The sequence below is a fragment of the Balearica regulorum genome, chromosome 8 (assembly GCF_011004875.1).
Source record: "Balearica regulorum gibbericeps isolate bBalReg1 chromosome 8, bBalReg1.pri, whole genome shotgun sequence".
Taxonomy (NCBI): Eukaryota; Metazoa; Chordata; class Aves; order Gruiformes; family Gruidae; genus Balearica; species Balearica regulorum.
Window position 1 is genome coordinate 12,090,615 of NC_046191.1, and position 13,623 is coordinate 12,104,237.

At 61.0% G+C, this 13,623-nt stretch overlaps 3 protein-coding genes across 5 annotated transcripts in view; 1 reads left to right on the top strand and 2 right to left on the bottom strand.

The window, feature by feature from the left end:
* Positions 1-2,148: 2,148 nt before the first annotated feature.
* On the bottom strand, positions 2,149-8,993 carry ATP6V0B (ATPase H+ transporting V0 subunit b). Its single transcript, XM_075759600.1, has 8 exons — positions 8,836-8,993; positions 5,601-5,649; positions 5,038-5,121; positions 4,495-4,572; positions 3,836-3,905; positions 3,434-3,485; positions 2,859-3,049; positions 2,149-2,477 (listed from the first exon to the last, which is right to left on the bottom strand). Exons 1-8 carry the CDS (start codon positions 8,900-8,902, stop codon positions 2,451-2,453), a joined length of 618 nt encoding a protein of 205 aa, XP_075615715.1. The 5' UTR covers positions 8,903-8,993; the 3' UTR covers positions 2,149-2,450.
* A 217-nt stretch (positions 8,994-9,210) lies between these two features.
* DPH2 (diphthamide biosynthesis 2) lies at positions 9,211-11,774 on the top strand. 2 transcript variants are annotated; one of them, XM_075759599.1, is made up of 6 exons: positions 9,211-9,437; positions 9,519-9,631; positions 9,807-10,027; positions 10,232-10,870; positions 11,006-11,191; positions 11,288-11,774. In XM_075759599.1, exons 1-6 carry the CDS (start codon positions 9,294-9,296, stop codon positions 11,416-11,418), a joined length of 1,434 nt encoding a protein of 477 aa, XP_075615714.1. In that variant the 5' UTR covers positions 9,211-9,293; the 3' UTR covers positions 11,419-11,774. The 2 variants fall into 2 exon arrangements, with proteins under 2 accessions (XP_075615714.1, XP_075615713.1); XM_075759598.1 differs by having other exon boundaries at positions 9,214-9,437; positions 10,232-10,873; positions 11,288-11,553.
* Positions 11,775-12,301: 527 nt separating this feature from the next.
* The window catches only part of IPO13 (importin 13), a 31,731-nt gene continuing 30,409 nt past the window's right edge, over positions 12,302-13,623 (bottom strand). Inside the window, exons 17-20 of one of the 2 annotated variants that reach the window (XM_075759604.1) lie at positions 13,520-13,578; positions 13,304-13,393; positions 12,976-13,157; positions 12,302-12,862 (exon numbers count right to left, since the gene is read on the bottom strand). In XM_075759604.1, the coding sequence (XP_075615719.1) occupies positions 12,763-12,862; positions 12,976-13,157; positions 13,304-13,393; positions 13,520-13,578 (431 nt within the window). In that variant the 3' untranslated portion in view covers positions 12,302-12,762. The remainder of the gene's footprint in view (positions 12,863-12,975; positions 13,158-13,303; positions 13,394-13,519; positions 13,579-13,623) is intronic. The other variant, XM_075759601.1, reaches the window with a different exon arrangement.

Sequence of the window (13,623 nt, forward strand, 5' to 3'; positions counted from 1 at the left end):
TCCCTTCTCGCCAGCCACCCCACGGCATTTGTCCCCGTTTTGAGCAGCCCCTGCCCTCCAAGGGCTCTCCTCATGCCCTGCGCAAGGGCTCCCTTCAGAAGACAACCTTACAGCAGAGATCACAGCAGCACCCAAACAGCCCAGCCCTGCTACACCCCTGCAAGCAAGCCCAGCTGAAATCCGACCAATTTCTGCCTCTAGCTCCTGGTTCGGTTCTTCAGTGTGTGGCATTTCCCCCGTGAACATGTGGTCACCAAATCATCTTTCAACTCCCGCCGCTGCTGCTCCTGAGACGAGGCGCAAGATGCTGGAGCCCCAATTAAGCATTTTTCCTCCATGCTTGAGCAGCAGGTATTTAGCACACCCAAGTGCAAAGTCCTAGAACTCAAGTGCATGCACCTAAACCAAGGGAGTGCAGGGCGCGCTTACCTCACCTCCACCAGCTGCAGGAGGGGGAGCTGCGGGCCGCAAGACCATCCCTAGTGGGTCTTCGTCCTTACAAGTGGCCCGTGGGCAAATCCAGAGCCCATTGCCCGGCCAAAGCTGTGATACACAGAGGCAGGATTTGGAGGGCAGAAAAGCACCTCACAGAGGGAGATTTATGACAGCGGATGGATTTCTATCAAGCCAAGGTAGGGCAGGACAAGGTGACACCCATTGCTGAAAGACAAGTGGGCAAGTCTTTCAAGACAGTTGTTAACCTGGAACAAGCTTCTCTTATGCCAGCACAGGTTCTCTGACCTCAGGCATCTCTTCCTGAAGGCAGCCCCACTACTTTGGCACAGGTCTGACGGGACAGCCCTGCAGCTCCCAGGGGCTCAGGCATCTCTGGCCCACAGCAGCAGTGGCAACGCCAGGGGATGGGGGTACAGCCCTCACGCAGGACGGGCAAAACTCTGCCCACAACGGACACGCTTTCTTGTGAGCGGGCAGGGCCAAGCTTGCATCCCTGCCGTTACATGGGTCACACAGGGTTCCTGTCACAGCCTCCAGCCTCAGAGCAGCCAGCACAGCTGGCAGGAACAGTGGCATGGTTTGTCCCAGCAGTCTTCCTATACTCCAGGCTGAGACAGTGCTGTCCCAAAATGCCCAGGTCAATGGGGAGCAGAGCTGAGATGAGGAGCAGAGCCGGGAAACCGGCAGAGCTCAGGGAGGCTGTGCAGAGGCAGCTGCCCTAGTACCAAGGGCAAAAATAAACAGGCATGAATGCTTCCCCTGGCTCCAGCAGCCGCACTGCTGCCCCAGCCTGTTTCTTCCCAGCTGGGAAGAGAGATGGGCAGCTCCAGGTGCGCATCTGCTCCAACACAGCACTAACAGCACCAGGAACACCTACGAAGGTGTACTGGCAACACAGCAGGATGAGGGCTTTGTGTTGGATACAGCAGACTGCAGAAGTATCGGCTCCAGGCTCTCTGCAGAGCTGAGACAGGACCTTGTTCTTCCCTTCCCCCAAGCAGCAGAAGAGCTGCAGGCCCAGCTGTCCCCAGCCGGCTTCCCAACGCCGCATTTACTGCGGCCAGGGAGAGGGAAGCAGAGCCAGCACGAAGCGTCCCCACCCCTGGGACCTCTGCCAGGGCCCCCCAGGATGGAGAGGCACTGCAGACTGGAGAGCCCCAGCACCCAGCAGGACTTGCCCAGGCAGCAGCAACCAGCCAGCGGTCACACCAGGGAGCTGCTGGCTGGAAGACAGCCTTGGAAGGGGCAAAAGCTTTGCTCCTCTGCCCTTCTGGTGCTCCTCAGCTGCACAATGGTGTGACGGACACCATGTACACTCCCTCTAGGCTAAATTACCTGGATGGGAGCCGAAAGACCCAAACCAGCTTGTGCTTGCGCCTCCAGCATGCCTCGCGTGAGGCAGTGCCAGCGCTGGTAGGAGCTGCCTGCTGCCTGCTCTAGCAGCCTCCTACCTGCTCTGGGTAGCAAAGCAGAGCTCTGTGTGTGTTCCCACAGCCCAGAGAGGGCAGCCTCTTGCAGGCTGAGCCGGCAGCAGGGTTAACCCCACACAGGGAGGACACCACCAGGCTCCTGCAGCCAGGCAGGGACTTTGCCAGAGGCACAGAGGGGAATCTCCAAGCAGGGCGTCAGCCCAAATCAGCACTTTCTCCCTGTAAGCCTCCCCAGCACACGCAGAGCAGAGGAAGAGCTGCATCCTTGGACGAGAACCATATTTATTTCACGGACACAGAATTGCACTGGTGGTTTGATTCTACACACACCGGGGACACGCAGCAGCAGGGCCCCGTGGGCTGGTCCAGGCCGCTGGGGGCAGAATTCACACAGAGAAATTTGTTTCTTCCAAGGGGCCGATCAATCGGAGGGACGGGGCTCTACACAGCCAGGCTCCCGCTCCTGCCGCCAGGCAGCTCCCGCCCCAGTCAAGGATAGAAACATTAAATAAATATATACAGCACCTCTTGGGGCGGGCTGGAACAGGCTGGGTGGGACAGAGCTCAGTTGCCCATTTTTACTTTAGATGTCTAGAAAGAAAGAAAAGAGGTTAGGGCACACCCCACAAACCCCAGCCCAGCACCCCAGTCCCACCCAAGCACCCCGGGACCATCCAGAAGCTGCAGAGAACTCATCAGCCACACTGATAAGACACTAGCATCACAGGGCACACCCAAGGTGACACCTTTGGTGACAGTTGCTCAGAGGAGCCATCAAGAGTTCACTCTGCTGCAAACAGGCACGGTATACTGTGGGGAGAGCTGTGCTGCCCCAAACCTCATGAGCAGCCTCCCCATCCCAATGCAGATGATTGTGCTGGAGCCCAGTTGTGTCTCTCCAAGGCTGAAGAGCACCCAGGGTGGCAGGCACCTTGTGCCCACATAAGCCTGGTGGCCCCAGGAGGTAAGTACCTGCAGGATAGCAACGATGACTCCAAACAGCCCTATGGCACTGCCAAAGATCTCCACGATCAGGATCTTGACGAAGAGGCTGGCATTCTGGGCATCAGCCAGGGCAGCCCCGCTGCCCACGATGCCCACGCAGACCCCACAGAAGAGATTGCATAAACCCACGGTCAGGCCAGCCCCAAACATGGAGAAACCTGTGAGAAAGGAACGCTGCAAGAGCAGGGGGTAACCCCCTTCTACCTGCACCCAGGGCACACTGCAGCAGCTCTGCCTTGAGGTGACAGAAGACCCAGAGCTGCCAAGCACCAGCAGCATCCTCCTCTTTGGGGAGCAGGACTGCTCCAGGGTGTGCCCCAGCTCCTGCAATCTGCTGCCGCCCGAGGGAGGAGCAGTGCTGCTGCTGGGCAGCACAGCCCAGCTGGGTGCAGGAGGGCCTCAAGAAGATAACGAAAAAGACACTTTTCGGCAGAAAAGTCACATGTTCTTCAAACAATCGAAGCAGCCACGGGCCAGTCAGAAGGTGGCAGTCAGGGGGTGGGAATACTCAGCAGTGGCACCAGGGACCGCACAGTCCTTACCTGCATGGTAGTTCCTGGCTCCAATCGCCTCTGGGGTGACTGCAGAGAAAGGCTGAGAGAAAGCACAGGGCCTGGGTTAGTGGCAAGTCCGTGGTCTCTGGGAGAGGTACCTGTCCCCGATATGGCACAAGGCAGCCACATTTTGGCCAGAGCTGGTCCCTGACTCCATGTCACTGGGCAGCTTCATGACACCTGCCTTGTGTGTGCTCCCCCAACCCACTCTTCAGTGTGGACAAGGGCCACTGCACAGACCACCAGTCCAGGGGCTCCCAGAGCCACAACAGTGTCCAAAGTCCCCAGAGGACCACTGCTAACAACACTGGCCCATGCTCAGCTGCCCACCCCCCACCGCGGCCCCGAGGCTGGCACAGGGCCTGCAGGGCAACCCGAGTCCTCCCATACCTCAGCCATGTTACTGATGACAATTGCCATGATGATCCCGTAGATAGCCACAGCCTCACAGAAAATGATACTGTGGGAGAAAGGCGAAGTCTGAGCACAGTGTCCCAGGCTCTGCCCCACCCTGGGCAGCCCCCGTCACTTCATGCCCAGTGAGCCAACAGCCAGACCCTTCCACAGCCATATCTGAGCCTGCCCCACTGCTGCCAAGGGCAGAAAGGCAGCCCAGCCTACCCACTGCTTTCCTCTCAAACAAGGGGGAGCTGCCAAACACAAAGGCTGGGTGCTGGTTGTGCTGGGCCACCCAAGTAAGCTATGATGGTCCTGTGGGAAGCAGGCCTAGGGAGCCCTGCCCTCCACCAGCCCCCTTCTGCTCCTTTCAGGGAAGGGCTGTGGAAGGTCCCGCCAGGGGAATCCTGCCTGGGGCAGGAAGTGTGATCTCAGGGTGCTTGTTTTGAACACACTGGGCTCATTCACTGCCTGCTATCACACAGTGACTCTTCAAAGCAGCACTCTGGCTCCTTTAGGGCTCTTTTGTTTTGAACGCAAACAGCATCAGCAGGTCAGCAAGGAACGGTCTGCCAGCAGCAGGAGTGTCTGCATAGGCTGGGACCTGCCCCACTCAGGCATGACACGAGCACTAACCCCAGGTCTGTGCTTACCTGACCAGGTTCTTGGTTTTGATCCGAGGGGCTTTGACTCCACCACCGATGATGCTGGAGCCCGTGATGTAAATCCCCCTGTGGCAGACAAGGATGGTTGGTGGAGGGTCTGGCACTCGCAGAAGGATTCAAGAGGGAAACCAGGATCTTCCAGCTGAGCAAAGAATTGGGCATGCAGCTGGGGGACACTGCAGACTTGGCCTGTCCACCCCCAGGGTGCAAGTGGTCCCAATCTCTACCACCTACACCAGCAGAACTGCTGGGGCACAAGAGCCACCACTGCACAGCCTGGGCTCAGGGCTACAGCTTCCAGAGAGCCAGTGACATCCCTGCCTCTCCACTGCCGTTGCAGCCTGCAAGGTGGTCTGCCCAGACCCACCAGGAGCCCAGCAACCTGGCCCCACCACTGCAGGGATGTACACAGTCCCACACCCCTGCACATACACGCTGTTCTGTCCCTGTCCTGCTGCGGAGAAACCGCGGTGTATACACAGCTACTGAGGTGGAACAGCATGAATCTGCTGAAGAACCAGATCCACTCACCAGGCAGCTCCCACCACGGACAGGGAGATGGCCAGGCCAATGCCCAGGTTGGACCACATGAAGGGTGAGGTCTCCGTCAGGAACCTGGAGAGGAAGAAGTGCTCCAAGTTAGCACACAGGCTGAGCCCCACTAGTCATGGGGCACAGCCTCAAAACGGGTACCCCCCACAGGATCACGCAGCCCAAGATGGGTTGGGCACTGCCAGACAGTGGGACACAAGAGCTTCTCTCTGCCAGCTGGCAACCCAGGACCCTCATCTGCATGGACCGAGTTCTTCCTCCCAAACCCTCGCTGCAAAGGGGAAGCTTGAGCTGGGAGAGGTGGTGGGAAGGGCAGTGATGGCTGTACCAGGACCCTGTATAGAGCCAGCAACGCATACACATGGGCTGCATCTATCCTGCCTTAAGGGTAGCAGAGGCCCTGCTCACCATAGCTCTTTCTCCCCTGCGATGGAGTGACCACTGCCCATAGCTCGGAAGCAAGTCCACTGTTCCCTGCGGACTGCCACACCACCCACCTCCTCACACAGCCCTCAGGATGCCGGTATTTACAGGGAACTCACCAGGCCACATCGAAGCGGAAGCCTAGGTCAAATATTGTGTAGCAGATCCCTAGAAAGCAAGAGCAACATGGGAACCTTCAGAGAGGTACCAGCTACTAGCCCACCACTGCTGTTTCCTCCTCGACCTGCAAAGCCTTGGGTCAGAGGCCCAGGGGCACGGCACTGCACACAGGAGGGTTACTAGGAAAACCGGCCCAGGCATGCAGAGCTGTGGAGCAGGGTGCCCCCCGCTCCCTCAAAGTGCTGCCCCAGTAATCCCAGCACTCCCACATCAGTGCAGGACAGAAAAAGTCCAGACCTGCCATACTCCCAAACTCCATCCCAGTCTTTGCCCAGAAGGGGATCACGGTGGTTGTCACACCATTCTCTGTTCCCTGACCCTGCTGAGTGCCCACAGGTCATGCTGGGCTACAGAGGCTCAAGGGCAACCCACAGCCCTGTGCCCCAGCATGGGCACCATCCGCATCACCCAACAGCTCAGCTCTGCTGGAGAGCCATGGCACCAGGTGACCAGCTGTGAGCTCCTCTCTCTCACAGGGAAGGCGAGAGGACCGAGGCCGTGCCTGACTGACCATCACATGCTGCTCCATCACCTGCTGCCCAGGAGCCAGTCAACACCAGAAGCTGCAGCTGCCCTCCAGCAGCCCCCATTCAAAGGCTGTAGACATTCAAGACGTGCCTGCTGTCCTCAGTGTTTCCCCCAGGGCTAATCATTCCCAGAGAAATTTGTACTCCAACACAGGCAGCACACACCAAAGTGCCACCCTGAGAAACCCAGAAAAGCCCTTCCTTTCCAGGGAGGGATTACAAGGACAGCTTGCCCTACTATACTGAGAGTGCTCCTCTCCCGTGCTGAATGGCATCCAGGAGTCACACTCAGCAGCCGCACACAACCCAAGCACACGCAGAAGTGCTCACACCGAAACCCTGCCTTGCTCTGAGCTCATGAGCAGGAAACACGGCTGCAGACCAGAAGAGACACTTGCTTTTTGCACAGCTCATGCCACATGGCTGGAAAAGAGAGGGCAACCCGGCCCTAAGGAACAGATAAGTGCAGGCACTGTTTGTTCCACACCAGATAAAGAGGGTGAAGGGACAGCTCTACCATTGCTGACTGGAGCCAGTGGCTGTGTGACACCAATCCCATGTACGGTCGGGAAAAGAGGAAACAGGAGACTTCTGAAATGCTTAAAAGTAGCAAAGGGGTCACTGCATGGATCCCACTGCTCCCTTCCCCCTAGAGGTGCAGCCTGGAGGCAGGGGGTGATGGCAAGCTAGCGATGTGCCCGGCAGCAATACAGGGGCAGGACCATGTGCCCCATGGCCAAGACCTCACGAGAACAACTCATCCCACGGGAAGACCTCAACACTGCAGCGTAGGGAGACCTGCTGGCCTCACAGCAGGGCTGTCCCCACCATCCCTGTGTGCCAAACCTCTCCACACGCAACTCAGGGCTCAGCGCACCAGGAGAACACACAGGCACTGCCAGGCAAGTCAGCCCTGAAATGGGAAGTGGTAATACTTGTCACTCCTCCCGCAGGCAGAATCGGGGTGCCCCCCTTCCCTGCAGTGCCACACACGGAATGGTGCCACCACAGCCAGGGAGTGCAGAGGGAGGCTGCACCCCAGTCCACAACACCTGTCGACCTTCAGGGATGATCTCTACGGTGCTGGGCCTGGCCAGTCTATGACTTGTGTTTTGGCTTTGCTGCTTGGCTGGCAGAGCAGAAACTGAACCCAGCCAGCCCCAGCTGCCTCCACCTGCCAGGAGCGGTAAAGAAGAGCTACAGGCAGCTCAGGGCAAATCCTCAGGGCACCTTCCATCTCTTCAAGAGCAGGTGTAGCCTTGGGCTCATGTACAAAAGAAACAGGGTGAAAGAAGCCTTCCTGTGAGCTCTGGCTTCCAGCCCTGCAGCCAGGAGGACAGAAAAGAGCCAGGGCAGCACCAGAGCACCAAAGCATAGCTCAGCACAAGGAGGAAAAGCACAAAAAGGCGTCACCGCAACACTGTGCGGAGCAAGATCACTTCCTGCTCGTGCCTTCCCGAAAAAGGGATTGCAACAGGGCAGGGGAAGTTAAGAGCATCTGGGCTCAGCTTGTCGAGATTTTCCGACAGTCTCAAGTTCACAGTGTGGATCTGCGCTGGTGCGAGCCACATGATTCAGAGAGGCCAGTAAGGCAGCCCTGGGCCCAGCCCTGGGTTCACCAGGCTCTGGAAACACGAGGGAGTGAGACACCCTTCACATCTCACTCAGTCTCTCCCCTCACCCAAACACTGAGGCAGGAGCCAAGATCTCTCCAGCCTCTGCCTGGCTTGCGGTCACTTCACCCTGTGCTGAAAGAGGAAATAACCAGCAGCTCCAGCACAAAGTCTTCCCACTACCCCCTGGGCATTATATCCATCCTCAGTGCTGCTGAGCCCAAGACCATCAGCAGTAGGGCCTCGGCTGCCACAAGCTGCAACACAACCATGCACTAGCTCTGCAATCATCCAAACTTGCACGTTCCCTTATGCTGTCACAGCTTGACAAAGCAGGAGGGTGATTTCCTCCATCCCAGAGACATCAACTGGCACCTGTCTTTACCTCCTCTGATCGGCCAAATCCAAACACAACCCTTGACCGGCACCAGCACCTTTCTGCTCTCACACACACAGAGAAGCAAATCAACTGCTCAAGCCGGACAGACTCCGAGCTGAAAGCTGCACATCCAACAGCAGCTGACAGTTACACGGCACCGCTGGGGGTCCGAGCCCTCTGAGGGAGCAACTCAAAGCACCCACGGGGCGATGCCCAGGCTGAGGAGCCCCCGGTGCCGCGGCAGGCCAGGGGCCAGCCCTCCCGCCTCTGCCCGACAGCAGCTCAGCCAGCGGGGGACCGACAACGCTGCACCCCCCCCCGACCCCCACCCTCCTCTTCCACGCCACAGCAACCCCCCTCAGCCTCTCTCCGGAGCAGCCACAGGGACACAAACCAGAGCGATTGCCGCAGTCTCTCCTCACGCCCAGAGCCCCCTCCTGCCCCACGGCCCGGCCCCACAGCCCGGCCCTGCCTGTGACCCACGGCCCGGCCCCACAGCCCGGCCCTGCCTGTGACCCACGGCCCGGCCCCACAGCCCGGCCCTCTCTGCCTCACGGCCCGGTACTTTCCGTGACCCACCGCCCCCTCTGCCTCACGGCCCTGCCCCGTGACCCACCGCCCCCCAGCCCAGCCCAGCCCCCGGCCCGGCGCTGACCGACGCCCAGCAGCGTGGTCCAGAAGGCGAGGCCGAGCCCCGAGTACAGCAGCGCGAGCCCCGTCATGGCGGCGGCACGGGACGGAGCGGAGCCAAGCGGAGCTGCCGGGCGCGACCGCGTCACCTGACCCACGCAGGACACGTGAGCGGAACCGCAGCGCCCGAGCGGAAAGCGAGTGACGCCACCGCTTCCACCGAGCCCGCTTATTGGCTGCCCGGTCTGACAGCCGCGCGAAAACTACATAGACCAGAATGCACCGCGAGCGCGCCTCTTTCTATTGGCTGTCCTTCTCCTCTCCGCGCTGCCGTGAAGGGCGATAGGCCCCGCTCCCTCAGAGGCGGGATTTCCGTGAACGGGAAGGGCGGTGCCGAGTTCTCATTGGTTGTCTTCGTGCCTCAGCCCGGAAGCGGACGCAGGGGCCCCGCGTGGCGGGCCTGACTCCCGGCCCCGCGGCGCCATGGCAACGGCCTTCAGCAGCGACGGGGAGGCCGCGCTGCGGCGGGAGCTGGGCCCGGCGGCGGCGGCGCCGCGGGAGGACCTCGATGGCTTCTACGAGATGGGCCGGGCCGCCGCCTTCGTGCAGGGCGGCGGGTTCCGCAAGGTGAGCGGGGCCGGGATTGGAGCGGGGTCGGGGGCTGCGGGCCGCCCGTCCCCGGTGCCTCACGGCCTGTCCCCCCCCCAGGTCGCCCTCCAGTTCCCCGACGAGCTCTTGGCGGACGCGGCAGCGGTGGCGGCCCGGATGGAGGCGGCGACTGGGGCCGACATGTACGTCCTGGGAGACACCACGTACGGCAGGTCGGTGCGGCGCCCTGGGGTGTATCCCGTGGGTCCTCCGCGGGCAGGAACGGGGCTGCTCGTCCCCGGCCTGGCAGGGCCGAGGGCTGGAGCTGCCGGGCTGGGGACAGCGGTGCCAGGGAGGAGGAAGAGCTCCGTGGTGCGGAGCCCGTCTGATACGGGGTCCTCCCCGCAGCTGCTGCGTGGACGAGGTGGCCGCCGAGCACGCTGGTGCCGAGGCGGTGCTGCACTACGGCCCGGCCTGCCTCAGCCCCTGCAGAAAGCTCCCGGTGCTGCACATCTTCGGGCGGCAGCCCCTGGACATCGGGCGTTGTGCGGAGGCCTTTCGGGAGCTCTACCCCGACCGGCAGAGCCATGTGGTGGTGCTGAGCGATGTGGTTTATGCCCATGCGATGGGTGAGTGCTCCGGGACAGGGAGGGGAGGGTCTCTAGTCCTGCTCTGAGCTGTACTGAGTTGCTAGGGGGAGAGGCAGCAACAGGCAGGCAGGCAGTCCCCAGCACTGTCAGCCTTGGTGTCTGCCCTCTCCTCTCCCCTAATCTGCTATCCCACCTTCTGCGGGTCAGGTCTGTGGCTATGTTTCGTTCTCCTCTCTCCTTCAGGTGAGCTGGAGCAGCAGTTGTGCCCCGAGTACCCCAATATCGTTTTCTCCAGGGTGGTGTGCGGGGACCCTCCTGGCCCTGCGCTGCCCGGGGAGGTGCGGCAGTTTGGTCGCCAGTTCCTGGTGGAGGCGCCTGGAGGGCTGCAGGACTGCGCCATGTTCTATGTGGGAGCTGAGGGCCTGCTTCTCACCAGCTTCATGCTGACCTGGAACTGCTGCCCCTTCAGCTCCTTCAACCCTGCCACTGGCTGTGGCCGCCGCGAGACCCTTAACATCAACCGGGCCCTGATGCGACGCCTCTACCTGGTGGAGCGGACCCGGGATGCGCAGGTGGTGGGCATCCTGGTGGGCACCCTCGGCGTGGCGGGCTACCTGGCTGTGCTGCAGCACCTCCGCAAGCTTCTGCACCGGGCCGGCAAGCGCAGCTACACACTGGCTGTGGGGAAGCCGAACCCCGCCAAGCTGGCCAACTTCCTGGAGGTGGACATCTTCGTCCTGGTGGCCTGTGCTCAGAACTCCCTGCTGGACTCCAGCAACTTCTACCGGCCCATTGTGACCCCCTACGAGCTGGAGCTGGCCTGTAACCCGGCCCGCGAATGGACAGGGAACTACTTCACTGACTTCCGAGACCTGCTGCCAGGTAGCAGCTGGATATCAGCTGCCCAGCACCTTCCTAGGGCATGTCCTGCCCTGCTCCCCTGCCTGGGTTGCTCTGGCTCTGTGCCAGCCGGAGGGTAGACACGAGCACCAGGCTAACGTTACCATTTCCTGGCAGGTGCCTGTGCGCACATTGAGCTCCCACCGGCCGTCCCTGCAGCAGAGGCTGTTCCTGACATCTCGCTGATCACGGGGGAGATGCGTGCTGCCCACCTCCGTGACCCCCCGACTACCCAGCTGCCCCCCAGCACTGCTCTGGCCTGCAGGGACCAGACTCGGGCCCTCGCGGAGATCAGCCCTGCTGGTTCGTGATTTGGTTTTGTGGTGGGGCTGAGCCCGGGTGCAGGGCCAGTGCCCCCTCCCTGCTCCCAGTAACAATTCCCTTTCTCTCTCCTCCCAGCCTCCTTCCTGGAGTCCCGCAGCTGGCGGGGCCTGGAGCAGCAGCTGGGGCAGACGCCCATCTCCAAGGCTGTGCATGGCCGACGAGGGATTGCCATTGCCTATGAGGACGAGGGGCACGAGCAACCCTGATTCAGCAGCAGCTTCGGCAGGAGCAGGAGGCGTGCAGGGGCCCAGGTGTTGCCTGCCACTGGGTGTCGGACCTGTGGGGGTCTCACAAGGGTCCAGACCTGCCACCAGCTGGCCCCGCGCCGGATGCGGCCTTGGGTCAGTACTGCGGTGGGAGAGCAGGAGTTGCGTGCGTGCTCATGGCCAGGGCAGCAGCAGGGCCAGGGCGGGCACTTGGTCCAGACCCGGCCTCCGAGGGCAACCCAGTCCAGGGCAGCTTTGGCCCTACACGGAAAGGTCACAGCTTCACAACGAGCCGACAGCACCAGGACTTGGCTGATGTGGGCTACTGCCACTAACTAAAGCTGAACTGAAAAGGACTTGTGAGTCAATTGTCTTCTAGAATAAAACTTGGGCTGAGAAAGTGCGGACAGGGATGATACCAGGCGCCCCAGAGTGAAAACTCAGATTGTGGTGCCTGCTCGGGGAGCGCAGCCCCACGTGTCGGCCAAAACCAGCTCCAGAGAACAGAAAACCAGAACTGGGACCCCCAGAAGTGAAAGCACATTCACGGGCTGGGGAACTAAGGCAAAGGGGAGAGTGCTCTCGGCCTGAGCAAGCCCCTCACCTGGTCTGAGGAATGGCAGAGGGGCGCACGCACCCCATGGTGGGGATGGAGTCTGGCCCCTCTTGTGTGGGGCAGGACCGTTCTGCTCCATGAGCTGCCCCATGCGGGGCAGGAAAACACAGCGAGCAGGGGAACCGGTTTTTGTCATCCCTGCTGCAGCCAGGAGGGACAGGAGGCTTTGAGGCACCCCAATCTTGATTTTAACCCCCTCCACTGGGCACTTCCCCAGAGGCAAGGGGCAGGCAGAGTCCGGGCACCACAATAATGACAGCCACAACATAGAAATATTCTTAATATAATTAGGTGCAGGGTCTCCCCCCTCCCAACTGCACACGCACAAATGAGCAGGGGGCGAGCCCTCCCGCCCAGCCAGCCACTGCCACAGGGGCAGCCTCCCTGCTGAGGGGCACGGGCACCCACAGGGAACTGCTGGGAAAGGGCCGGTAACCCGGGCACAGGGCAGCCCGTGCTGGGACAGTCCTGCCCAGGCTTCCCACCCCTGCTGCCGCCTCCTGCAGCCGGCACTCCCGTCCCCTGCGAGGGGGGAGCATGCTGGGGGAAAAAAAAGATGCTGACACCAAGATGCAGCCACCAAATCTAGCTGAGGAGCGTCCCGAGTGGGTTAAGTCTAGGTGGAGGGTTATTCTACGAGCCGTACTGCAGCAGGGCGGGGAGGATGGGGGGCTTCCTTGCGGGAAAGAGCTGGTCTGGGCAAATTGTCCACGGTCCTGGCCAGGTGCTCAGTAGTCTGCTGTGTACTCCGTGCCATGCAGCCCTCGGCACAGCAAGGTGAACTCCTTCACCATCTCCTTCACTCGCCGCTTGTTCACACGCTCTCTGCTAAGACAGAGGGAAGGGACAAACATGAATCGGGGGGGGACACACCAGGCCATGCAGGAGGGTCATTCCCACCGCACATGGAGTGCGGCCACCACAGGCAGAGGTGCACGAACCTGAGGATCTGCTGGCTGAAGGTCTCCTTCTGCTCAGGGTTGACACGGGCTGAGGGGAAGCCGTCCTGCTGCATGGCCTCCTTGATCCAGACGCTCAGGTAGCTGAAGCAGTGCTTGTTCAAGGCAAAGAGGATTTCTGCAAAGTGATCCATGAGGCTGCGGGAAGCCTGGCCACCGACACCCTGCCATAGAGCAGACAGACCCTGCTGAGCCCCTGGCGTCACCCTGCCTGCACCCACCCGTGCTGCCAGGCTCTCTGACCCCAGCTCTGCAGGGGTGCTGCTCAGGAATACAGCCCAAAGCTGCCCACAGTCCCGGTGTCTCTCACCTCCAGCACTGCCTGCAGCAACACTTTGCCGTTCTCATGCACGACCTGTCCCACTGGGGCGATCTCTCCGCAGCGGGGCAGCAGCTCCGTCTGCAACACAGAGCCCGGCCCGCTCAGTGCCAGAGCGGGTGCCACAACGCAACACCCTTGCCCAACCTGCAGCCCTGCTCCTGCCCTCCCAGCTCTCAGGAGGCTGCACAATGCCCCGATACTCACAAAAAAGCCGCAGGATGCTTTGACTGTTGGGGCCTCGGGAAATTTGAGTGAAAGGACACCTGCGGACAGAAATTGCTCAGGTTAGCAGCCAAAAACACCCCATG

What these genes read in the sequence shown, in the direction of transcription:
- DPH2 (XM_075759598.1), top strand. Translation starts at nt 9,294, where the DNA reads ATGGCAACGGCCTTCAGCAGCGACGGGGAGGCCGCGCTGCGGCGGGAG. An exon ending in GGAGACACCACGTACGGCAG is followed by an intron (nt 9,632 to 9,806) that starts GTCGGTGCGGCG and finishes TCCTCCCCGCAG; the next exon opens with CTGCTGCGTGGACGAGGTGG. An exon ending in CGCGGAGATCAGCCCTGCTG is followed by an intron (nt 11,192 to 11,287) that starts GTTCGTGATTTG and finishes CTCTCCTCCCAG; the next exon opens with CCTCCTTCCTGGAGTCCCGC.
- ATP6V0B (XM_075759600.1), bottom strand. Translation starts at nt 8,902, where the DNA reads ATGACGGGGCTCGCGCTGCTGTACTCGGGGCTCGGCCTCGCCTTCTGG. An exon ending in AAAACCAAGAACCTGGTCAG is followed by an intron (nt 3,906 to 4,494) that starts GTAAGCACAGAC and finishes TTTCTCCCACAG; the next exon opens with TATCATTTTCTGTGAGGCTG. An exon ending in TCATCGTTGCTATCCTGCAG is followed by an intron (nt 2,478 to 2,858) that starts GTACTTACCTCC and finishes CTTTCTTTCTAG; the next exon opens with ACATCTAAAGTAAAAATGGG.